This window comes from Marmota marmota, unplaced genomic scaffold, assembly GCF_001458135.2.
Source record: "Marmota marmota marmota unplaced genomic scaffold, marMar, whole genome shotgun sequence".
In the NCBI taxonomy this organism is placed as follows: Eukaryota; Metazoa; Chordata; class Mammalia; order Rodentia; family Sciuridae; genus Marmota; species Marmota marmota.
In genome coordinates this window covers 9089341-9115477 of record NW_025999960.1, presented here as the reverse complement: position 1 = coordinate 9115477, position 26137 = coordinate 9089341, and the positions used below count along the sequence as shown (strand labels likewise).

Here is a 26137-nt window from a genome sequence, read left to right as displayed (position 1 = left end):
TTACAATTTTCCTAAAACTTGATCTAGTGTTGTACGTTTTGATAACTTCTAAAATTAAACCCACTGCTTAGAATAAGAACTACATTGTTCAAATCTGTGAGCAGTATGATAAGTGAAGAACAAAATAACTGTTTTCCCTATGTTAATTGATATTTTGAGTTTAAATGTTAACAGACTTCATTTTGATGTCTTTTTCTTCATTATTATTATTATTATTTTTATTTTTGCAGTGCTGGGGATTAAACCTGGGACATTTTACCACTGAGCCATATCCCCAGCCATTTGACATTTATTGTTTTTGAGTTAAGAGTCTCATTAAAGTGCCCAGGCTGGCCTTGAACTTGAAATCAAGTAGCAGGGATTATGGGCATGAGCCACCATGCTCTGCTCGCTGGTTTTCTATCAACTTTACATAGCATTTTTCTGTGATGTTCTTTGGAAATTTGCACTATAATTTAATCTTACCATCTTTCATTTAATTTAATGCAGGGTTTTATTATACATTCAAGTTTTCAGCGCAGGAAAGTACCTATTTTACTTGTACATATTTGTTTTTAATTTTTTAAAATATTTTTTTAGTTGTTGATGGACCTTGATTTTATTCATTTATTTATATGGCATGCTGAAAATTGAATCCAGTGCTTCACACATGTGAGGTAAGCACTCTACTACTGAACTACAACCCAGCTCTCGTTTTTAATTTTTATGTGTATTCATTATGAAAATGTAAAACAAAAGAGCAAAAGCAAACAATTTCAAATTTTAGGAGTTCTCTACAGTTATGCATCATTGTAGTTAAGAGTGTGGACTCTGGAACTCTATTCTGTGGGTTTAAATATTGGTTTCACCATTTACTAGCTATGTAATCTTGTAAAAGTCACACAACTTTTTGAACATCAACTGTTTTTTAACTTGTGAAAATGAAGGTTATGATTACTCCTTATAGTTATTATGAGGAACAGTGTACTTATTATCAGCACAGTGTGTGGTATATAGTAAATCCTCAAAAAACTGTTAGCTAAAGCAATCAAATATATTAGATGTCCATGTAGGGGTATATAACAGTCCAGATTGTAAAACATTTGGGTTCTAGTGGGTAACTTAAAAACCAAAGCATAAGAGTAAGTGGTTTTTACTAAAAATAGAATTTTCCACAAATTGCTTCAAGGATATTTTTATCTTCATCCTCCTTTATATACACCCTGCTTATCACCCCGCCCCCCTGTGTGTGTGTGTGTGTGTGTGCGCGCGCGCGTGCGCGCCCCACATGCCTGCTTGTGTTTGTGTGTGTTGCCTAGTGTCCTGATATGGACTGTCACATAAACTCTTGGGCCATATTAGTAAGTTTTAATATGTAGGAAGTACAGTAGGAGTGGGAAGCAGTGTAATGAGTAGACTTAAGAATTCAGCAGGTGAAAGCACCATGTCTATGTCTATTTATTTATTTATGATAGTGGAATGTATTGCAATTCTTATTACACATATAGGGCACATATCTCTGGTTGTATACAAACTAGATTCACACCAATTAGTGTCTTCATACCTGTACTTTGGATAATAATGATCATCACATTCCACCATCATTAATTACTGTATGTCCCCTCCCTTCCCCTCCAACCCCTCTGCGCTATCTAGAGTTCGTCTATTTCTCCCATGCTCCCTCTCCGTATCCCACTATGAATCAGCCTCCTTATAAAAAAAAAAAAAAAAACATTCGGCATTTAGTTTTTAGGGATTGGCTGACTTCACTTAACATTATCTTCTCTAACTCCATCCATTTACCTGCAAATGCCATGATTTTATTCTCTTTTATTGCTGAGTAATATTCCATTGTGTATATATGCCACATTTTTTTTTTTATCCATTCATCGATTGAAGGGCATTTAGATTGGTTCCACAGTTTAGCTATTGTGAATTGTGCTGCTATAAACATTGATGTGGCTGTGTCCCTGTAGTATGCTGTTTTTAAGTCTTTTGAGTATAGACCGATGTTGAGGACCACAACCAAGTCAAGATGGCTCCTGGCACTTTGCTAGGAGGAGTGGTTTGTGAAGTAACACCAGCGAGCCATTAAGATGATGAGGATTCCTTAATGACTGACTGCTGTATCTAGATGATGTTAATTAAGTTAAGCTGTGTATAATTAATTGGGTATATATACCTCTGCTGTCCCATAATAAAGCGGCTCCCGCTGTTTCAATCTTCACAAGTTGCTTGTCACCTCCCAGTTATTTGCCCAGCCAGACTGCGGCAGACTGAGAAGGACAGCTGGGTCAAATAGTGGTTCCATTTCTAATTTTCCAAGAAATCTCCCATATTGGCTGCACCAATTTGCAGTCTCACCAGCAGTGTATGAGTGTACCTTTTCCCCCACATCCTCACCAATGCTTATTGTTGTTTGTATGCATAATAGCTGCCATTCTTACTGGAGTGAGATGAAATCTTAGAGTGGTTTTGATTTGCATTTCTCTTAATTGGTAGTGATGATGAACTTTTTTTTATATATTTGTTTATTGATTGTATATCATCTTCTGAGAAGTGTCTGTTAAGATCCTTGGCCCATTTATTGATTGGGTTATTTATTTTTATGGTATCTAGTTTTTTGAGTTCTTTATATACTCTAGTGATTAGTGCTCTATCTGATGTGTAAGGGGTAAAGATTTCCTCCCAAGATGTAGGCTCTCTATTCACCTCACAGATTGTTTCTTTAGCTGAGAAGAAACTTTTTAGTTTGAGTCCATCCCATTTATTGATTCTCAATTTTAATTCTTGTGCTATAGGAGTCTTATTAAGAAAGTTGGGGCCTAATCCCACACGATAGAGATTAGGGCCTACTTTTTCTTCTATTAGACGCAGGGTCTCTGGTTATATTCCTAAGTACGCAGGGTCTCTGGTTGTATTCCTAAGTACGCAGGGTCTCTGGTTTTATTCCTAAGTCCTTGATCCATTTTTAGTCGAGTTTTGTGCATGGTGAAAGTTTTGTTGCATATGGATTTCCAGTTTTCCCAGCACCATTTGTTGAAGAGGCTATCTTTTCTCCAATGCATGTTCTTGGCACCTTTGACTAATATAAGATAACTGAAGTTTTGTGGGTTAGTCTCTGTGTCCTCTATTCTGTACCATTGGTCTACCTGTCTGTTTTGGTGCCAATACCATGCTGTTTTTGTTACTATTGCTCTGTAGTGTAGTTTAAAGTCTGGTATAATGATGCCACCTGCTTCACTCTTTCTGCTAAGGATTGCTTTAACTATTCTGGGTCTCTTATTTTTCCAGATGAATTTCATATTGCTTTTTCTGTTTCTATGAGGAATATCATTGGAATTTTGATCAGAATTGCATTAAATTTGTATAGAGCTTTTGGAAATAGGGACATTTTGATAATATTAATTCTGTCTATCCAAGAGCAAGGTAGATCTTCCCATCTCCCCATCTTCCCATCTTCTTTGACTTCTTTCTTTAGGGTTCTGTAGTTTTCATTGTAGAGGTCTTTCACCTCTTTTTTTTTTCTTTGCAGTGGTGCAAGCCTTTATTTTTTTCTTTCAGATTTAAAAAAATTTTTTTTTTGCATTACAATTCTTAATACACCTTTACACCACAATTTATCACCTCGTTTGTTAAGTTGATTCCCAAGTATTTTATTTTATTTTTTTGAGGCTATTGTAAATGAGGTAGTTTTCCTCTTTTCCCTTTCTGAGGATTTGTCACTGATATACAGAAATGCCTTTGATTTATGGGTGTTGATTTTATATCCTGTTACTTTGCTGAATTCATTTACTAGTTCTAGAAGTTTTCTGGTGGAACTTTTAGGGTCTTCTAGGTATAGAATCATATCATCAGCTAATAGTGCCAATTTGAGTTCTTCTTTTCCTATGTGTATCCCTTTAATTTCTTTTGTCTAATTGCTCTGGCCACTGTTTCAAATCCGATGTTAATAGAAGTGGTGAAGGAGGGCATCCCTATCTTGCTCCTGTTTTTAGAGGGAATGCCTTCAATTTTTCTCCATTTAGAATGATATTGGCCTGGGGCTTAGCATAGATAGCCTTTATGATGTTAAGATATGTTACTTTTATCTCTATTTTTTCTAATGTTTTGAACATGAAGGGGTGCTGTATTTTGTCAAATGCTTTTTTTGCATCTATTGAGATGATCATATGATTCTTATCTTTAAGTCTATTGATGTGATGAATTACATTTGTTGATTTCTATATATTGAACCAACCTTGCATCCTTGGGATGAATCCCACTCGATTGTGGTGTGCGATCTTTTTGATATTTTTGTATTCGATTTGCCAGAATTTTATTGAGAATTTTTGCATCTGTGTTCATTAGAGATATTGGTCTGAAGTTTTCTTTTTTGGATGTGTCTTTGCCTGGTTTTGGAATTAGAGTGATATTGGCCTCATAGAATGAATTTGGAAGTGCTGCCTCTTTTTCTATTTCCTGAAATAAATTGAAGAGTATTGATATCAGTTCTTCTTTAAAGGTCTTTTAGAACTTGGCTGTGTATCCGTCCAGTCCTGAGCTTTTCTTGGTTGGTAGACGTTTGATAGCGTCTTCTATTTCATCACTTGAAATTGGTATATCATCCTGATTCAATTTGGGCAAATTATATGACTCTAGAAATTTGTTGATGCCTTCAATATTTTTTATTTTATTAGAGTACAAGTTTTCAAAATAACTTCTAATTATCTTCTCTATTTCTGTAGTGTCTGTTGTGATATTTCCTTTTTCATCATGTAAGTGATTTGAATTTTCTCTCCTTCTCTTTGTTAGCATGACTAAGGATCTGTCAATTTTATTTATTTTTTAAATTTTTTGTTTTATTTGCTGTAGTTAAAAAAGTAAATGTCTGTTTTTAAGGTAGGGATTGTCAGAACATGGTAATGGTCTTTTCCGGACTGCTGCATCTTCTGTATTATGCTGATTCGTCTGTCCTTTATTCCCCTTTCACAAATTCTTTCTAGGTCTTTATGATTGCTTAGGCATTATCCATCTCAGAAAGAGCTCTGTCCCTAGGCCAGAATAAATGCCTTTTAAATTAATCTTAAAGCATTTTATAACAAATGATGATTGTATTTACACAGTGTACTGAAAATATATTGGTCTTGTTTCTTTTTCCTCCCTGAATTGTTCTTTCTGAGGCTAGTACGCACTAGTCCAAGAATCAAATTTCATTTACACCCATATGGCTTTTTGGCAATGATTAAAGGTGATAAATGATACAGTAAATATAGTGTAAGTCTTAGTTAATCATGATGATTGTAAAAGTTCTCAGTGCCTGTGTCACAGTACCTATCAATGTCATAGGTACTGATAATGCTTAACTGAATTGCAAAGACCTTTGTTATTTATTTGATTCTGCTGTTGTTTTAAACTGTTTTCACTTCTGTTTTTTCCTAAGGAACATTTATCAGAATTAAGTTCTTTCATAATCCTGTGAGTTGGAAGGAGTATATTTAATTGTGCATTTCATATTTGGTTAAAATAACTTACATCAGCCTGTATTACTTGCATGTTCAACTTTTTGGGCAGTTTTAAAAAAAATTTTTTAGTTGTTGATGGACCTTTATTTTATTTATTTATCTATATGTGGTGCTGAGAATGGAACCCAATGCTTCACACATGCAAGGAATTCACTCTGTCAATGAGCCACAACCTCAGCCCTTCAGCAGTTTTTAAAATGTTTTCTTTTACTATCAGTGCAATGCATGATTGGAACTACCGCCACTAGCATTTAATTCTATCTTATGTCATTCTTCCTTGTTTGTTGAAGCTTAATTACAAGCAGAGAAACCATTTACTTGTCATTTAGTACTAGTAGTAGTAAGCAATTGCAGCAAGCTAGTCAGGAGACAGGAGTGTCCTGAGCAAGGGTAATGCCAGTGAGGAGAGGGAAATGAATGTATTAGATGTGTCTAGGAGAAAATTCATAGGATTTGATGGTTGATTGGATATGGTTATAAAATGTAGGAAGTTGGGTTGTATAGCAGGGAAGAATCAGGATGAGTACAGGATTTTGGCCAAATTAAGTAGGAGCTTGAATCATGGTACTTCTTATTGAGATAGGCCTGGGAGAAGGAAACAGTTCACATTTAGATTTGTTTAATTTTTTTGTGCCTGGAGGAATTTTGAGAGGGAAGATCTCTGAGTTGGTTAGATATGTGGGGGTAAAGATTGGGAAAGAGGACAGGGCTATAAATACTTATTTGGTAGTCATCAACATACATATTTGAGTTAAAGCCAAGGGAGTGGGTAAAATAGATCAGGAATACAGTGGGCTGCACAGCATGAGAAGAAAGACTTGGGATGAATATTTGAGAAATATTACTATTTTGGTGGGGGGGGGTTGATAAAAGATGAATGTCCCACAAAGAATAAAGAAATGGATGGAAAAAATAATTAGGGAATGGAAGTACAGGAGAGTATAATATTATAGAAACAGAGGAAAGAGGATGTTTTTAAAAGAAAGGGGGATTATTTAGCCATGTAAATGTCCTTTACTTTGATCAGAGAGAATCTTAATTTTTCTGTCAAGTTTCATGTTATATTTAATAGGTGGACATTTGGATCTACATTTTAAGTTCTAACAAGATAATAATCCTGCATAGTGTTTATCCAAATTTTTTTCTGAATTCTATTTGTAAGTTAAATAAAGCTTTTTAATATTGGTAGGTAAAGGTAAGTAAAATTATGTTAGTAACTAACTATTGCCCAAGGAAGAGTGCTGTAATTAATTATATAGTAATATTTATCTTTCAGCTTGTACTTTGAAAGTTGGCTCTTGATTGTAGCTACAGAATGTAATTGATGAAAAAGATACTTAAAATATTGGGTTTATCTTGGTAAGAATATTTTAAGGGCCAAGGGTATAGCTCAGTGATAAAGTGCTTGCCTAGCATGCAAGAGGCTCTGGGTTTAATTCCTGGTGCTGCAAAATTTATTTTTTAAATTGGTAAGCAAATATATAGTAACTTTTAAAATCTTGGAAAATTGCATAGTTACTTGTGAAGGATCATGTATGAAGAAACTTATCTTCTCTTTTTAGGAGGGGTGAATCATAGAACTCTTTATTGATTAACTAACTAAGCACATCATGGTACATTTTATAAAACCATTTTTGATCTATAAAGCAATAGCTGTCTCTGCAGGACACTGAATTTTGATATAATTTATGATGCTTAAAGGTTCAGGTTTTATGAGTGCTAAGTAAAAAGCTATTTACAGCATAGGCAGTATAAGAGGGAAGTAGCTAAGACTCTAGAACTGAATATCACTGAGGGGTTTGTGAATTTTGAAAATAATTTAACTATCCATTAAAATGGAGATTATGGGGCAGATGATGGGCTAGGTAATGGAGTTAGAAAGGAGAACAAGATATCCCTGCCCTGTTGGAATTTAAGTCCGAATACAGAATACAAGCAAAATAATTGCAGATTTTGGTAATAATGGGAATTATTTGAAGTAGGTAGATTACTCTGAGGGGGTGTCATAAAAGCTGAAGGTAAGAGAAAGTGTTCATGAAAAGAGTACTGGTTAACAGCATTAAAACCCTTTTTTTTTTTAAAGAAATAATTTGTTTTATATGGAGCAAAGACTAACATGTGGTAAGGCAGGGGTGGGTGACATCAAACAAAGCCAGTGAAGTAGGTAGACTACAGATCACAATTTAGTCATAAATGATAATACCTTTAGATTTTGTTGGAAATGTAACAAGAAGCCATTGACTAAAGAGAATGGACTGGAAGGATGCAACAGTGGAAATAGAAAGGTGAGTTAGACTGTTCCTCTAGTTAGGTGGGAGATAATGGAGCATTAATATTTTGAAATTAATTTAGATACAATGGGTTTGTACTTTACTATTATTGATGCTTTAGTGTATGGTTCCATGTAAAAGGTGATTAATGAACATCCATTGAAGATTTTTGAAAAGTGCAGCACGTATATGTACTTTGTGAGAGAGAGAGAGTAAGAGAAAGGGAGAAGATAGATAGGTATGTACATACATGCATGCTGGGGATCAAACTCAGGGACTGCCTAGCATGTTAGATAACTGCTCTATCACTGAGCTACCACCTCGAACCTTGTGTGCACTTTTAAAGTGATACTGCAATTAATTATTTTAAAGTTATTATTAACAAGAGCCTAGTGAAGTATAATAGAGGAATTGCTGTTTTAAAGTTTTTAAAATTCATTTGGAAATGAAAAATGAATAACTTTTAAAGGAAAGAAAATGAGGCATTTAGAGCTGCTCTTTAAGTTATAGTAACTATTATTGACTTGAGACTAGTGAAATTTATTATTATAGAAGAGAGCTATTGTTTTATAAAATCAGTCTTACAGAGAAAATATTTTACTCATATTTTAGAGATGATTATTAGGAATTGATTTGAAAACTAATGCAGGGCTTCAAAATCTGGACAGATTAATTTTAATATTATATTGTTTTTCCTATCTTTTCTCTCACGAGGCTGCAGTTCAGGTGTCAACCAGAGTTGCAGTTAACTCACGGCTTACTTGAGGGCAGATCCAATTTCAAGCTCACTTAAGTGGATTTTAGCAAACCTTAGAACACATGTTTCTGTCTTACGTGACTGTTGACAGGTTTGGCTGTTGGTCAGAGACATCAGTTTCTTGTCACATGGGCTTTTTAATAGGGCTTCTCTGAACATTGGCAGCTTGTTTGCCCTAAAGCAAAGTATCTGAGACAATAATGCACCCCCTCCCAAAAGGAAGTCACTTTTTATCTACTTTTGGAAATGATAGCAGTTTGGTTTCTGTCTTATTCTAAAGGAATGCTTTCTTGTTGGTTAGCATTATTAGAATTCACACAGGATAGATTTGAATACAGCATCTTAATCTCTGGAATTTTTTTCTAAGCTATTCCAGTAAAATTCATTTTAGCTGGTTTTGTGGAATGAAGACAACCACAAGATGTACTTTTCAGTGCCAGTTTCTAAGTAACCCTTTTGGTTATCTGTGTCTATTCTATAAATATAAACAAACATGTAAGATCTTTGTGCTACATACTTACTCTTCAGTGATTAGAAGTTAAGGAAGAATCTAATAGAAAAATTAACTAGATGACTCTTTTTTATATTTATAATTGGAAATGGAGGTCTTTGTATGGATTAGTCTGTTTCTGTTGTTATAGTGAAATGTTTGGAGCTTGGTAATTTATAAAGAAAAGAGTTTAATTAACTCATAGTTTGTAGGTCAAACATCTATGATTGGGTGGCTCCATCTGTTTGACCTCTGGTGGGGCCTCATGGTAAATTGTATCATAATGGCAAGAACAAGTGCAAAAGAGATCACATGGTGATATAGGAAACCAGAGAGTAAGGAGGGGTCAATCTTGCTCTTTTTTCTTTTTAATTTCATTCATTAACTTATTTATTTTTAATTTGTTCTAATTAATTATATATGACTACAGAATGTATTTTGACACATTGTACACAAATGGAGCACAACTTCTTCATCTGGCTGTACATGGTGCAGAGTTACACTGGTAATGTAATCATACATGTATATAGGGTAGTAATGTCCCTCTCATTCTACCATCTTTCCCATCCCCACAGCCCCTCCCCTCACTCCCTTCTGCACAATCCAAAGTTCCATCATTCTTCCCTATCCCCCCCCCCCGATTATGGATGAGTATCCACTTATCAGAGAAAACATTTGGTCTTAGGTTTTTTGGGATTGACTTATTTTGCTTAGTATGATATTCTCCAGCTCCATCAATTTACCTGCAAATGCCATAATTTCATTCTTCTTTAAGGCTGAGTAATATTCCATTGTGTATATATACCACATTTTCTTTATCCATTCATCTGTTGAAAGACACCTAAATTGGCTCAGTAGTTTAGCTCTCGTGAATTGAGCTGCTGTAAACAGTGATGTGGCTTTGTCACTGTGGTATGCTGAGTTTAAAGTCTTTGGGTATAAACTGAAGAGTGCGATAGCTGGGTCAAATGGTGGTTCCATTCCAAGGTTTCTGAGTAATCTCCATACTGCTTTCCATAGTGGCTGTACCAATTTGCAGTCCTATCAGCAGTGTTTGAGTGTACCTTTTCCCACACATCCTTGCCAACACTTATTATTGCTTGTATTCTTGATAATCACCATTCTGACTAGAATGAGATGAAATCTTAGATATTTCTGATTTGCCTTTCTCTAATTGCTAGAAATAATGAACATCTTTTCATATGTTTGTTGACCGATTGTATTTATTCTGTGAAGTGTCTGTTTAGTTCTTTTTTTTTTTTTTTAATTTATTTTTTTTTAGTTTTCGGCGGACACAACATCTTTGTTTGTATGTGGTGCTGAGGATCGAACCCGGGCCGCACGCATGCCAGGCGAGCGCGCCACCGCTTGAGCCACATCCCCAGCCCCTGTTTAGTTCTTTAGCCCATTTATTGATTGGGTTATTTGGTTTTTTTTTTTGGTGTTAAGTTTTTTGAGTTCTTTATATGTTCTGGAGATAAGTGCTCCATCTGAGGTGCATGTGGTAAAGATTTTCTCCCATTTTGTAGGTTCTATCTTCACGTTGTTGATTGTTTTTGCTCTTTTTATAACAACTTGCTCTTGCAGTTAATCCCCTCAGAGGGCACCTCCCCCATGACCTAATACCTTTCCACTTGGCTCCATCCCTTAAATGTCCCATTACTTTTCAACAGCTCCATACTAAGGACCAACCTTCCAGCACATGAACCCTTAGTTCATATATACTCAGACCACATCCAAAGCATAGCAGTGTAGTACCCCTTTTGGAATGAATGAATCATTTAAAAACTAATGGTTTTTATTATAATACTCTTCAGCCCAGATTTATAGAAATATGAATACACTTTTACCCAGAGATGTTTGTATCTTAAATTAAATAGGAATGTAACAATAATCTTGACAAGTGTGTGTCAACCTTTTTAAAGAACAAATATTACCTCATAACAAGATTAAAATGTAAAAATTTCCTTAGAATTATGTTTTGAAGAATGATGACTTTATAGACCATTTTATCCCCTTACTCTTTTTAAAATTTTTTTAGATGTTGATAGGCCTTTATTTTATTTATTTATTTGTATGTGGTGCTGAGAATCTAATCCAGTGCCTCACACATGCTAAGCAAGCACTCTACCACTGAGCCACAACCCAGCTCCTATTTTGTTCCATTACTCTTAAAGGAAAAGCTAGACATTTTCTTTAATTTGTTTCCATAGAAAGAAGAATCATGAAACTACAAGTTTCTCAAAGATAGGGGATAACTGTCTAGCTGGATAATGATAAAGGATTATTAAAACATGTATCTGCATCTAGTACCTACTGTGGCAATGACATCTTTAAAATAATGTGATTAATATACACTGAGTTAAAGGCAATAGCATATCTTCATGTAAGTTTGAAGAGAAAATAAAATTCTGTTGAGGAAGGTTTTTTTTTTTTCCTTTAGGATATTTTTCTTGAGTGCGGTGGCACATGTTTGTAATTCCAGCAGTTTGGGAGGCTGAGGCAGGAGGATCTCAAGTTCAAGGCCAGCCTCAGCAACTTAGTGAGGTCCTAGAAACTTAGTAAGACCCTGTCTCAAAATAAAGAAAAAACAAGGGCCAGAGATGTGGCTCAATGGTTATTTATCATCAGCTGACGTACTGATAAATAACTTTATATGCTTTAATGGTTGGTTTCTTGATAGGTGACAGATGGTTAAAAACTTAGTGATAAATGGGAATTGTACTAATACTTTTAATCTGTAGTCTAAAAAGATTGTTAGTTCATTTTGGTAGCTTCTATATAACAAGTAAATGTTAATGACAAGAGCTAAAAAATGGTAGATTTTGATCAGGAGGAGGAGGAGGAAGAGGGTTATTCTTATGTTAATATTAAAAAATAATGGTGGCATTTCAGTGAAATGGAATAGTTTGATAGCTAATATTTTTGTATGTTAAAACATAACTGTCTTTACAGTGAACATTCAAAAATGAAACTGCAAATCTTTGTGTTTCTGATAATGCTAGAAGTTTCTGTTGATGCTCTGGTTTGCAAATTGTTTCTATGTTTACTTTTGTGTGTTCATATATAATAACCCAATGAATTTTTATCTTTTTCTCCTGTAGTTCTATATGTATTAATTATCTCAAATAAAATTAAATAATCTTCTTATTCTGATAGAGAAGAAAAACCTGGATCACTTACCAGTAACTGGAGTTCTCCTATTGGGTAATCTCCACAGATCCACATTCTTTGAAGTTATTGTGAATGCTTCGAGGACCAAGGAACCGTTGAAATTTCCAATTTCAGGAAGGTAAGCAAGTGCACTGACGCATGTATCTAGCATCTTCCAAATCCCCTACCCCCAACTTTCTTACATATACATCTGTACTGCATGCCCCCTCAGTTCCAGTGGATGCCCATCAGGAAGATTCTCATGCTGGACAGAAGGGCAGGAGAGGTGGATCTGTGAGGGAAAAGACCCAATAGGATAACTCAAGTTACTGGTAAGTAATCTAGTTTTTACAAACTTGAGAAATTTTTCTTCTCAAATTTCTTCTCTTTAGGAGGAATTTGTTTAATAGAAAGGAACTTGTTTGAGATAGGTTTTTTTTTTTTTTATGTCTGATGTGGATTTTGAAAACTATTGTATGGAGTATATACTGAACTATTAATGGACATATGAATAAAAAGTATGATGGGTATTATTTACATAGTAATTGTTTCTAAAAAATGTATGTTCATTAGCTTTGGTGAATAGTGTAGTTCTAAAGCAGTGTAGAGATATTCTTTCTTTTTTCAGTGCTGGGTATCAAACCCAGGGCCTTGTGCATGCTAGGCAAATACTCTAACACTGAGCTACATCCCCAGCCCCTATTAAATTCTTGTATAAATTTATTTATTTATCATGTTACTTTTATTAAAGTAAATACTGGTATTATAAATTTAATGCACATACCAAATTTAGTCAAATTATTTTTGTACAGTAGTACTGAACAGTAAAAGTAGTTTTATATTAATTGATGGGCATGTCTTCTCTTTTCAGTGTTGCATATTGAACCCAGGTTTTGTGCATGCTGAGCACACATTCTGCTACTGAACTGCATCCCAAGTCTAACTACTAACTAGCAGGGTTTTGTTGTTGTTGGTGGTTTTTTATTTTTGGTGGTACTAGGGAATTGAACCCAATGGGATTCTACCTCTGAGTTATACACTCAGTTCTTTTAAAAATTTCATTTTGAGACAGGTTCTCACTAAGTTGCTGAGACTGGCCTTGAATTTAAGATCCTTCTCCCTGAGCCTCTCAAGTAGCTGAGATTACAGGCATGTGCTTCCACATCTGGCTGACTAGCAGTTTTAATGACATAATTTTCAGTATACCTTTAAACTTCATTGAAGATATAAATTGTTTTTCAAATATATCTACCACTTCCTTGTTCCTGACAAAAGTGCTTATTGATTTGAAGTGTAGTAGAATTGGTTCAGTTTGAGTTCTGTGATTCTTCAGGTGACAGTTTTTTGAGTTGGTATATAAATGTTAGCATTAGCTAATTCTTTTCTTTTGGTTTCTTTCTCATTTAGTAGTAGCATCAAATAATTCTTCTAAAAGCATTTTTAGCACATAAAGCGTGTAGGGTGTCCTGCTCCAGCTGTTTTATAAACTTTCATTTATAGTAACTGAGGCCTCTCATAATTCAATTCCATTCTACTTAGCCATTTCTTCAACTTGAAACTCATGTTTTGATATTACTTGGGATAGTTGTCATATTTATGCTTTGATTGGTTCTTTCCCATTTTCTTGAAATGACCTTCTCCCCATTCTTCTTTTCTGTACTTTTAAAGTTAAGGCATGCCCTTACTCCTATATCAATTCTTTCTCACTAGCTGTGTTTTCCCAGTGAAAAAGAAGGGTTTCTGTGGCATTAAGTTAATCTATGGAATGTTCCTAGTACAGTTCCTAGCAGCATATAGTAAATGATCTTGTTAGTATTGTAAATAATCTTGTTAGTATTTGATTGTAGCTTGATCTTAAACATGTCTTTGGTTATAGTTATCTGTATGACACAGTTTATCTCTTAACTATTAACGTTAGGTTATATTACTATTTTGTGTGTTCCTTGAAAGGGTTTTATAGTTTTTAATTTTCTTCATTTCCTAACATCAGTGATTAAGATGAAATAATACTCATTGAAAAATTAGTTTTCCATGTAGATTGATGAATATACTTAGTTTTTCATGTATGAAACATTCTTTTCCCTTGTCAATCCTATGTATACTATATTTTTTGAAAAACATTTTTCCCTTGAAAAGCTTGTATAGTGAAATTCTCATTGGTTGGATTTCTGTGGCATATAAAAAGGAGTGTCTAGTTTTGAGAGTGTTAATTATACTGGCTTCACTTTAAGCTGCTACACAGTGTAAGAAGACAGCCTAGAAGGTGGGTGTGATGGTACTCATCTGTAATCCCAGCTTCTTAGGAGACTGAGGCAGGGAGATCACAACATGAAGGCCAGCCTGGGCAGTTTAGTGACACCTTCAGCAAAATTAGTGAGGGCCTATCTCAAAACATAAAGAGGGCTGCGGATGTAATGTAAGCTGAGTGGTAAAGTGCCCTGGGTTCAATTCCTATACCTAAATAAATAAATTGAATAAAATAAAATAGTGAAAACAATCTGGAAATTCAGATTACTTGATATTTGAGGTTTAATATCCTAGAAGATTATGCTTGATTTGCAGAAATATTTGTTTTTTAAGAATACCTGTCAAGTGAAGGAGTAAATGAAATTTATTTTGAAGGTCATGGAGGGAAGAAAATGTTCTTTGGTGGATTGTCTCATGGAAATAATCACCAGAGAATCAGTTCAGGTCCAATCATTAGGCAAGCCTAGATAAAAAACATTTAGTCAAATGACTTATATACTAGCTTTGAATCTGCTATTGCAAATCTGTGTAATATTCTATTAAAGCTCATAGTTTGTATGGTGTTGTAATAACATAATGGTTGTACTGACAGTGTCCTTATTCTTTGAAGATAAATACTAAAATATTTGAATGTGGTGTATCTTAATGGGTTCAGAAAAAAAAGGTATATGAATATTTGGATTTGGTGTGTATATGTATATTTAGAGATAAAAGGAAAGATAAAGCCAATGTGGTAAATATTAACAAATTTGAACCCTGGTGAAAGGTATAAGGTATTCATTTTACTGTGAACATTTCTGTGACTTTGGTATTAAAAAAAAATTGAGGAGAAAGTACCTTAAAGAGAACTTTATTGTGCTTCAGCTCCTCTAATTCTAAATGGAAATAATAGAACCTATTCTTTCCATGCCTTGCTCCAAGTAGGCACAGTGGGATGACATTTGGCAGAATAACAGCCAAGAGAACTATAAGAAGTTTTTTTTTTCCCTTTTGTCATTAAAAATGAGCTTCAAAATGGATAAATTTTAAATGGAAACTTTTGCCTAAAAGTTTCTTAACTTAAAATATGTCTATTTTAGCCAGACTGCTTGGCACATGCCTGTAATCTCAGCTATACAGGGGACTAAGGTAGGAGGGCCAAGTTTAAGGGCAACCTGTTTAAAATGAAAAGTAAAGAGGATTGGATATGGAGTTCAGTGATGAAAGGCCCCTAGATTCAATCCTCAGTACTAGAAAATATTATTACCTTTTTAAATTGAGGTCATATTGAATTATATTTAAATAAGAACAATTATTTAAAAAATAGTAATTATAAGTTGATATGTAAAGAATTGAAATCTTGAAAATAAAGAATATGATTTTAAAATAACTCCATAAATGAGCAAATAGACACAGCTAAAGGGAGAAGTTAGTAGTTTGAAAATGGAAGTTAGAATTCTTCCAGAACAGCACAGGATATAAGAGATGAAAAACAAGAAAGAAAAACTAAGATATGTTAGAGGACAGGTTGAGAAGCTCCAACATATGTCTAAGTGGAGATTTAGAAGAGAGAATACAATAGTGGAGAAGCAATATTAAAGAAAAAAATGATTAAGAATTTTCAAGAATTAAAAAATGTAGAGCTGGGCATGTTGGAACACTCATGCAGTCTTAGTTACTTGGGAGGCTAAGACAGGAGGATTGCTAGAGCTAGACATTGTCTCCTAAAATAACAACAACAAAAGGAAATTAATTATAAAATAATTAGAATAGAGTTACAACAAAAGCATTGTATCAAAATTTGAGGGATGTTAGAAAAATATATTGCTTTGATTACATTAAAAGATTGAAACTATTTTGAAAATATTCAACTGAAAAAAAGAAAACAAAAACACTAAAAAAGAGCACAGTAAAACCAAAGAAGGAAGGAAGAAAGGAACTAAAAATAGAATTTGGTGAAGTAGAAAATTATTAGACATAAAAGCAGTATTATGATTAAAGCAAATCAGATCTGGTTCTTTTCAGTTGATTCTGGAACTGTTCATCAAGAAAAGCTATAATAATAAGTAGTAAAATTTAAAAAGTATTACTACAAATATAATAATGATTTTAAAAATAAGAAATCACCATTAAATTTATATGCATATAAATTTTAAAATGAGGATAAATTTTTTTTTTTTTTTTTTGGTACTGGGATCGAACCCAACAGTCCTTAACCATTGAGCCACATCCCCAGCCTTTTTTCATTTTATTTATTTTGAGGCAGGGTCTTGCTAAGTTGCTTTAGGGCCTCCCTAAATTGCTGAGGCTGGCTTTGAACTAGCGATCGTCCTGCCTCGGTCTTCTGAGTTGCTGGGATTACAGGCATGCACCACTGTGCCTGGCACCATTTAGGCAATTGAAGTTGTAGTAAACCTCCTCAAGTTAAGAATAGTTTTTTGTTTGTTTGTTTGTTTTTAATAATAGGGCTGGGGGTATAACTCAGTGCTATAGTGCTTGCCTGGCACGTGGAAGGTTCTAGGTTTGATCTTCATGCCACTAAGTAAGTAAATAAATAAATACAATTCATACACCTTACAATTTTCCCAGTCAGCCAGGTATGATAGCATATGCCTGTAATCCCAGCAATTCAGGAGCCTGAGACAGGATGATCATAAAACAAACAAACAAAAAATCCTGGGATATAGCTCACTGCCAAAACAACCTGGGATTCCATCCTCAGTACTACAAAAAATAAAAAAGAAAGTACAATTCAGTGGGTTCTGTTTTTTACTTTTTTTTTTTAATCTTGAGACAGGGTCTCACTAAGTTGCCCAGGCTGGCATTGAACTTGTGAGATTACCGGCAAGCACCACATTTCTGACTGGCTGACTTTCTTTCCTTCTTTCTTTTTTACAGACTTGTGCCATGATTACCATTCAGTTTTAGAAATTCTTCATCTCCCTAAACCTTCTATCCTTAAGCATCTACTAATCTACTTTCTGTCTTCTATAAATTCATCTTATCTGCACGGTTCTTAAAGTTGAATCATACAATCTTGGGCCTTTTGTGATTGGTTTCTTTCACCTAGCATAATGTATATAAGATTCATCCATTTTGCAGCACATATTAGTGCATTTCATTCTCTTTTAAAGACAAATAATATTATTATATTGTGTACAGATAATATCATATTTTGTTTATCCATTTGGATTGTTTTTCACTTTTGGCTATTGTGAATAGTCCTATTAGGAACATAGTATAAGTTTGTTTGTTTTTGGATGATGCTAGGGATCAAACACAGAGAAGCACTCTATCATTGAGCCATATCCTCAACTTCTAGGTACAAGTTTTTGTGAAGATATATGTTTTAATTCCCTTTGAGTATATACCTAGGAGTGGATTTGCTGGCTCCTATGGCAACTCTTTAACCTTTTGTGGAATTGTCAGATTGTTTTCCAGAGTAACTACATCATTTTACTTTCCTACCAATAATGTATAAGGGTTCTGGTTTTTCCATACCTTCACCAAAACTTTTTATTATCTTTTTTTTTTTTTTTTTAAGTACCAAGCATTGAACCCAGGGGCACTTAGCCACTGAATCACATCCCCAGCACTTTTTCTGTTTGTTTTTTTTTTTTTTCCCCCTTGAGACAAAGTGTTGCTAAGTTGCTTAGGACTTCACTGAGTTTATGAGGCTGGCTTTTAACTTGCAGTCCTCCTGCCTCAGCCTCCTAAGCACACTAAGGTGTGTGCCACTGTGCCTGGCTATTATCTATCTTTTTGACTATTGACATCCTAGTTTGTGTGAAGTAGAATCCAAAGAAATAGTATTAGTAGTCATATTTGTAATCATGATTACAGATATGCTTTGGGGAACACACCCCAATTCTATACAAATTGACTAGAGAACTAAAAGAGGGAAAGCAACCTTGACTTTTTTTTCGGTACCAGAAATTGAACTCAGAGGTCCTTAACTACTGCGCCACACGCCCAGCTGTTTTTATTTTTTGATACAGAGTCTTGTTAAGTTACTTAGGGCCTTACTGAGTTGCTGGAAGTTTTGCATTTGAGATCCTCCTGCATCATTCTGCTGAGCTGCTGTGATTACAGGTGTGTGCCACCTTGAGTCTTCCCCCCCCNATGCTTAAGGATAGAAGGTTTAGGGAGATGAAGAATTTCTAAAACTGAATGGTAATCATGGCACAAGTCTGTAAAAAAGAAAGAAGGAAAGAAAGTCAGCCAGTCAGAAATGTGGTGCTGAAGATCAAACCCAGTGCCTAACATGTGCTCTAGCACTGAGCCACAACCCCAGCCCTACCTTGACTCTTTTTTTGTTTGTTTGTTTTGGGTACCAGGGATTGAACTCAGGGGCACTCAACCACTGAGCCACATCCCAAGCTCTATTTTGTATTTTATTTAGAAACAGGGTCTCACTGAGTTGCTTAGTGCCTTGCTGTTCCTGAGGCCAACTTTGAACTCATGATCCCCCTGTCTCAGCCTCCTGAGCTGCTGGGATTATAGGCATGTTCCATTGTGCCCAGCCCCAACTTGACTTTATTTATTTTATTGACTTTTAAAACAATGACAGCAGAATGCATTGCAATTCATATTACACATACAGAGCACAATGTTTTATATCTCTGGTTGTATATAAAGTATATTCACACCAATTCATGTCTTCATACATGTACTTTGGATAATGATGTCCATCACATTCCACCATCATTGCAACCCCCTGCTCACTCCCTTTCCCTCCCACCCCTCTGCCCTATCTACAGTTTGTCTATTCCACCCATTCTCCCCCTCCCTACCCCAGTATGGATCACTCAGCCCAATTGTTAATAAGAAAAATTTAACCTTGAAACCTAGACTGGAAAGAATATACAAGGGAAAATATTTTGCAGTCAATCTTATTTATGGACACAGATATGAAAATTTTAAATGAGTTAAGAACATAAGGATGGTTCAGTATTTAAAATTGTGTTTATATAATTTGTAACACTGGGAAAATTCTAGATGGATTTCATAAAAGTATATGATAGAAACTGTGTATCCATTCATGTTAAAAAATAGATAAATTATTTATGTATTTTTGACACTGGAGATTGAGCCCAGGGGCACTTTATCACTGGGTTACATCCCCAACCCCTTTTTATTTTTTAAATCTTGAGACAAACCTTCGATAAATTGCTGAGGATCTCACTAAATTGTGGAGGCTAGTCTCGAACTTGTAGTCTTCCTGCCTAAGTCTCCAGAATTGCTGAGATTGCACTTGTATGCCACTGCACCCAGCAATAGATCACCTTCTTAAACCCTAAAAGACAAGTGAACTTTTTTCTTCCAGTAAAGTTTGCCTTTTAAACTTTCTCAAACAGTAACCATCGTGCTCTATAGTGAAACCTTATACACATTCTTGTTAATGTCAAGAGGAAGACAAATATATCTCTGTCAGTGTGTAAGATGAGCAAAAATAAAAAAATACAAACAATAAAACCCAAAAAAGATTGGAAAGGAAGAGAAGTTAGAACATTTCCCTAGAAAATGTAAGAGAAAGGAACACACTGTAATAATAAGATAATTCAGTGTTCCTGTATACAGGGTTAACATTCATATTGGCAGCAGTCATTTAGAAAATAAAAAAGATATTCTTTATAGGGAATTATATGAAATACCCCAAATTTTATTGAAGGACATAAAATCTGGTTCGAATAAAAGGCAGAATATGCTGTTTGTGGATGGGAAGTTTGTTTAAAATTTATTTAATAGAAAATATTACCAAAGTTACTTCTATTATATGTAGTTTTAAATAATAATCCTGATGGGATTATTTGTGGAAAATGGCCTTCATGTGCAAAAGTAAGGGCATAAGAATAGTGCAGAGCCAGGCAATGTGGTGCAGGACTGTAATCCCAGCTACTTGGGAGGCTGAGGCAGGAGGATTACAAGTTTGAGGTCAGCCTCAGCAATTTAACAACCCTGTCTCAAAATAAAACATAAAAAGAGTTGAGGATGTAGCTCAGTGGTAAAGTGCCCCTGGATTCAGACCCTCATGAATAAATAAATAAATAAGGTAGTTCTGGAAGAAGAAAAAGAATGAGAAGTAACTTGTGTTTGATATTAAGACTGATTGTAAAATTATGGTATTTAGAATGGGCTGTTACATACTGCATAGCAATAAAAAAGAATACTACTACATCAACATAATTTTCTTCTAAACTTAATTTTGTGTGGAAGAATTGAGATAAAATATTACATATTGGTGATTTATTTGCAAGAAGTTAAAAAACAAGACTAATCTATGTTGAAAAGAGAGGAAGCAAGGTTATCTTGGAAGCATGGTACTGATTAGAAAGGGTCATGAGAGAGCCTTCTGGAGTGTGAGAAATGTTAGTACTTGGTTTGGGGTGAAACACATAGTGCTATTTGTGCTTAAAAATCAAGCTGTATGTTTAGTGTTTTTGTATTTTACTATATGTAAGTTATATCCTAATTTTTAAAAAAACTGTGGGATTTGAAATAAGATAGTATTTATACAGGAAAAGATAGATAAATGTAACACAACAGAAAGTTCAGCAGTGAGTCTCTGGTGAATGCCAGAAGTAGCATTTATTAGTATGAAAAGAAAAAGTAGATGTTGAATTGATTTTATATATGGAGAGAAAACTACATCTCTCCTTCAAGTCACATGCAAAGGCTGAGGATGTGGCTCAATGGTAGAGTGCTTGCCTAGCGTGGGTGAGGCCCTGGGCTGACTTTCAGCACCATATCAAATTGTATGCAAAAATAAATTCCAGTTGAACTAATCAATGTGATACTCTATTTTTTTAAAATTTTATTGTGTGTGTGTGTGTGAGAGAGGGTTGAACCCAGGGCTGCTCTACCACTGAGCTACACTCCCAGCCCTTTTTATTTCTTATTTTGAGTCAGGGTCTCACTAAGTTGCTGAGGCTGACTTTGAACTTGTGATTCCCTGCCTCTGACTCCCAAGTAGCTGGGTTTACATGTTTGTGCCACTGTGCCTGGCTGAAAAATTATTTTTTGAAAAGAGAAAAGTGTAGAGAAAGATGTAATTTTAGAATATGGAAGTTTTTAACAAGTCAAGAGGAATGAGCCATCAAGGATAAACAATTTTACTCTTTCAAAAAAGAAGAACTAAAAGATAATTGGCACGACTAGGAGCAGCTGTGTACAATATCTATAACAGCCAGTGGATTTTCATCCAGGTCTAAAAATTGAAAGAACATGACAGAGATAGAAATAAAATGAGCAATGATATAAATGCACTTTGTAGCAAAGGTAACTGGAAATTGGAATGGCTAATGAACTGAAAAGATGCATACTCTCATTTATAAGGAAATGTAGTTGAAAACATGAACTGTTTGTTTTCATGTATAGAATTGCAAAGCTCAGAATGGGGTTTTGTGTAGTTGAAAATGTGTATACCCCAGTGTCCTGCAATTAACAGCTAGTTAAGGTATTAGTCTACTGAAACTTGCATATTTTCTCTAGGAAATTTGTATATGAGTATTCATTTGGAAGACAAAATGTAAATGTTTCTCAGTAGAAGGACATTTAAAAATAATATATAGAATAATTGTATTGTGAAGAATTGCCTAGACCTTTTTAGATCATTATCATTAATGATTATTTTAATAAACAAATTACACTTTCTATGCCACTGTTGTTTTAAGTACTTTATGTACATCAATATTTTTAATCCACATGAAAACTGAGAAATAGGTGCTATTATCATCTCCTTTTTAAATATGGAATTACTAAAGCATGTAAAGATAAATAACTGTACTAGTCTTCTCTGTTGCTGTAATAAAATACCTGAAGCTATGTACTTTATAAAGATAAGAGCTTTATTTAGCTCATAGTTTTGGAGGTTGAATTTCTATGACTTAGTGTACCCATCTGCTCTACTTGTGGTCTCATGGTGGATGACATCACAATGGCAGGGCATGTGCGGATACGATTTTATGATTAGCAGCCAGAGAATGAAGAAGGATCTCTTTTTTTCTTAAATAACTTGTTCTTGAGAGAACACACTCACGCTGTGAGACTAGCATTAATTCCTTCTGAGGTGATAGCCTTGGTGACCTAATTACTTCCACTTGGCCCCCTCTTGAAGGTTTCACCACCTCCAATTTTTTTCTGTATGGTACTGGTGATTGAACCCAGAGGCCGTCCACAAGTGAGAGTTCGGATCTGAACCTCAGTTGCCTGATTTTAGAGTTCACCGCGCCATGTTACCTTTTTTTGTGTGTGAATATGGAGGGGCCGTCTTAAAAATGTAAGGAAAAGTTAAATTGCACCGTGTGATGTCATTTACAACACACTCATGATATTGGTTGCTTTTGGATGGGTTTTGGAGGTGAGGGGAATCTGGTGATAGTAGTTGAAATAAAATTGTGGGCTCTGTGTTTTTCCTTAAAGAATATGTGTTATAGCTTTTTTTAAAAAATATGTTTTTAGTTGTATATGGACACAATAACTTTATTTTTATGTGGTGCTGAGGATCGAACCTAGTGCCTCACATGTGCTAGGTAAGTGCTCTACCACTGTGCTACAACCCCGGCCCTTATGTTTTATTCTTCTTATTTTTTTTAAAATAATAACTTTATTTTATTTATTTTGAGTGTGTGGTGCTGAGGATAGAACCTAGTGCCTCACACGTGCTAGGCAAGCACTCCACCACTGAGCCCCAGTCCCAGCCCCTTATTTTCGATGTTAGTCTGTAGTTGAAAAAAAATAATAAAAAAGCAATGGCTCTGACACAATAGCTTATAGACTAGCCTGGTTCTGAGAATGAGCAGCAGATAAATGGCAGGTGCTAGGGAAAGGGAGATGAATAGGTTTCATCCTCTCTTTAAGGAGTTCAGAGAGTTACAGGGAAAGAGAGAAGGAAAATGATTTAATTCAGTTGTTATGTACATATCTCTTTCCTTCTTCTTCTCTGTATCTCTTATCATTGCCTTTTCCCTCCAAATACAAATATAAGAGGAAATACCTTGACTTGAGGCATGAGAAACAGCCACTGAAATATTGATGGCAATATAATTTTAATAATATTTAATTACATTAAATATTATAAAATTAAATGATTATATAAAATATAATATGTACAAAATATATAATATATAATTTAAATAACAATAATATTTAATGATATTAATAATATTGATGGCACTTCCTGTTCTTTTACAAAACTACCAAAGAATAATCTCTGTAGTGTATAGCTTGTTCATCATTTTATCTCTAAAATTTAGTGTAATTCCTTGTGGTTAGTGGACTTCTGGATGCTTAAATGAATAACTTTCATACTTTATTTACTTTTAGCTTTTATACTTTACTCTCAAATTAACTAGCACCTTAACCAACATTTTCCTTAAACTATTTGGTGTATCTTCTGTGGGTTCCATTTACTTCCACTGGTTTCCAAGACTAAGGTAATTTGAATGAGAACACTATATGAAAACTTGAATTGTTTTGTGGGAAAGAACTCTGACTTGAGTAATATTTTAATCTGTAGGAAATTTTGAATATCAAACGTTCATTTTAATTTCATTTTACTAAGTCCAGTACATTTTTTAAAACTAGTACTCTTAAAATCTCATGATAGTACAATTTTTGTTCTCAGTGTTATTGTATTCTCTTTTAGTCAGTGTTGTCTTATAAAACTGCTTATGTTCTGTATTTTATTTCTGAAATTCTTAATATCCTAAAACCACATTCTTTCAAGTTTCCAGATGGACCATGGACTGTTTCCAGATGATACTAAGTTTGTTTGTAGTAATAGAAATCCTTTTAAAATCTGTCATGGTATCTCATAAATAGTGGTGCTGTTATTTCATTTCATCTTAGGGAGAGAGTTGTATTTTCTTTGATGGTAAATTGGATTGGAATTAGCGTATGTGAGATCCTCCCCAAAAGGCAATTTTAAGTATCTGAACGTTGTCAAGAAGGGACAAATTTGTACAAATTATAGTGAACAGTGCTTGTAAAAAATTGAATTATAATGGAGAAGAACCTAAAATAAAGCATGTTATTATGCTGGATGGATGTGAAGTTGGTCAACTCCTGTTCATGTGTATATGGTGCTTTTTTGTTACTGTGTAACCCTTTTACCAGAGATGATATGAAGGGAGTGTGGTTACCTTTTGGTTGGAACAACGCTGCTGGCTTAAGTCTCTGTCCAGAAATTTTGATTGTTCTCTTTTTTGACAGCCTGATAAGATGTTTTCACCTTAAAATCAACTTATCCAAGATGTACTCAAGAGGAACTTAATATTAACTAAAGAAACAAACAATATTAAATTCAGTAAAAGTATTAAAATAGCCATATGCATTTAAGACTTTACATTAGTTATGGCTAAGTTAGAGTGGCACTGTCCAATGCAAATATAATGCAAACTGCAACTAGAGTTGTAGCTCAGTAGTACAGTGCTTGCTTGCCTAGCATGTGTGAGGCCCTGAGTTCAATCCCCAGTACTGCAAAAAACTTTGGTGGGGGAGCCATGTATGTAATTTAAAAAGGTAAAGTGGAACAGGTGAAATTACCTTATTTCCCTGCATTTTTTATTCATACATTATAGTTGTACATAATGATGTAATTTGTTTTACATATTTGTACATGCAATATAATTTGCCAATATCACTTCCTAGCACTTTGCCCCTGTTTTCCTGGCTCCCACCCCTTGGTCCCTTTTCTCTGCTGATGGCCCTTTGATTTTTCTGAGTTCTGCCCCCATCTCTCTTTTCCTTTTTCTTCTCTAGCTTTTGCATATGAGAGAAAACATAGGAACCTTCACTAGCTAAGTCTAACAATTTCAGTTAACATTTGGTCTGTAGTTCCATCCATTTTCCTGCAAACAACAATTTCTTTTTTCTTCATTACTGAATAAAACACCACATTTTCTTTATCCATTCATCTGTTCATGGATACCTAGACTGGTTCCATAGTTTGGCTGTGGTGAATTGTACTGCTGTAAACATGGATATGTATGTATCATTGTAGAGATGACTTTAATTCTTTAGGGCAAGTACCAAGGAGTGGTATAGCTGGGTCATATGGTGATTCCATGCCTAGTCTTTGAGGAACCTTCATACTGATTTCAGGTGAAATTATCTTTAGTATTATATTTGTTTAGCTCAAAGTATCTAAAATGTTCTTTCAGTTATTAGTGAGATATTACAATATTTATTTCATACTGAATCTTTGAATCTGGGATGTATTTTACATCTAAAGCACATCTGATATTGATCAGGCATGTTTTAAGTGTTCGGTACCCACTTGGTTTCTGTATTATACAACACAGATTTAAGAGTGTCTGAAAAAGAAATGTGGTTTTATTTTTGCCTATTAACTTCTCATTTAAGATGCTTTATATATCTTTTTTTTTTTTTATTGCTTCACCTGTTCATGGATACCAGCTCTACTGTTGATCATTGGTAATCTGAAATTGTGCTGTTTCTGTACTTGATAGCACATTTAAGTGCTATCAGGTGGTCTGTGATATCTAGTCTTCTTAATTTCTTTATGTGAAGTTTATAAGCTTTTGGAATATTGGCTTCTACTTTTTATCAGAATATCTTGACTCAAACCTCCATTAGCTAGAGAATGTAGGATTATTGTATATTATTATTCACTAATGGAGCAGGATAACAAATCTCTCTTGGTTTAAAGTCATTCCTCCAAATCAGAAGGATTCCTTTCATGATGATTTCTTTTTTAAAAAATGAGATTCAACACTTGCTTTATAGGGATAGGGTT

At 34.5% G+C, this 26137-nt stretch overlaps 1 protein-coding gene across 1 annotated transcript in view; it reads left to right on the top strand.

Annotated features, from left to right (window-relative positions):
* The window catches only part of Yaf2 (YY1 associated factor 2), a 63243-nt gene that overhangs the window by 3771 nt on the left and 33335 nt on the right, over positions 1-26137 (top strand). Inside the window, exons 2-4 of the mRNA XM_048802442.1 lie at positions 11252-11260; positions 11536-11547; positions 12162-12292. Of these exons, the coding sequence (XP_048658399.1) occupies positions 11252-11260; positions 11536-11547; positions 12162-12292 (152 nt within the window). The remainder of the gene's footprint in view (positions 1-11251; positions 11261-11535; positions 11548-12161; positions 12293-26137) is intronic.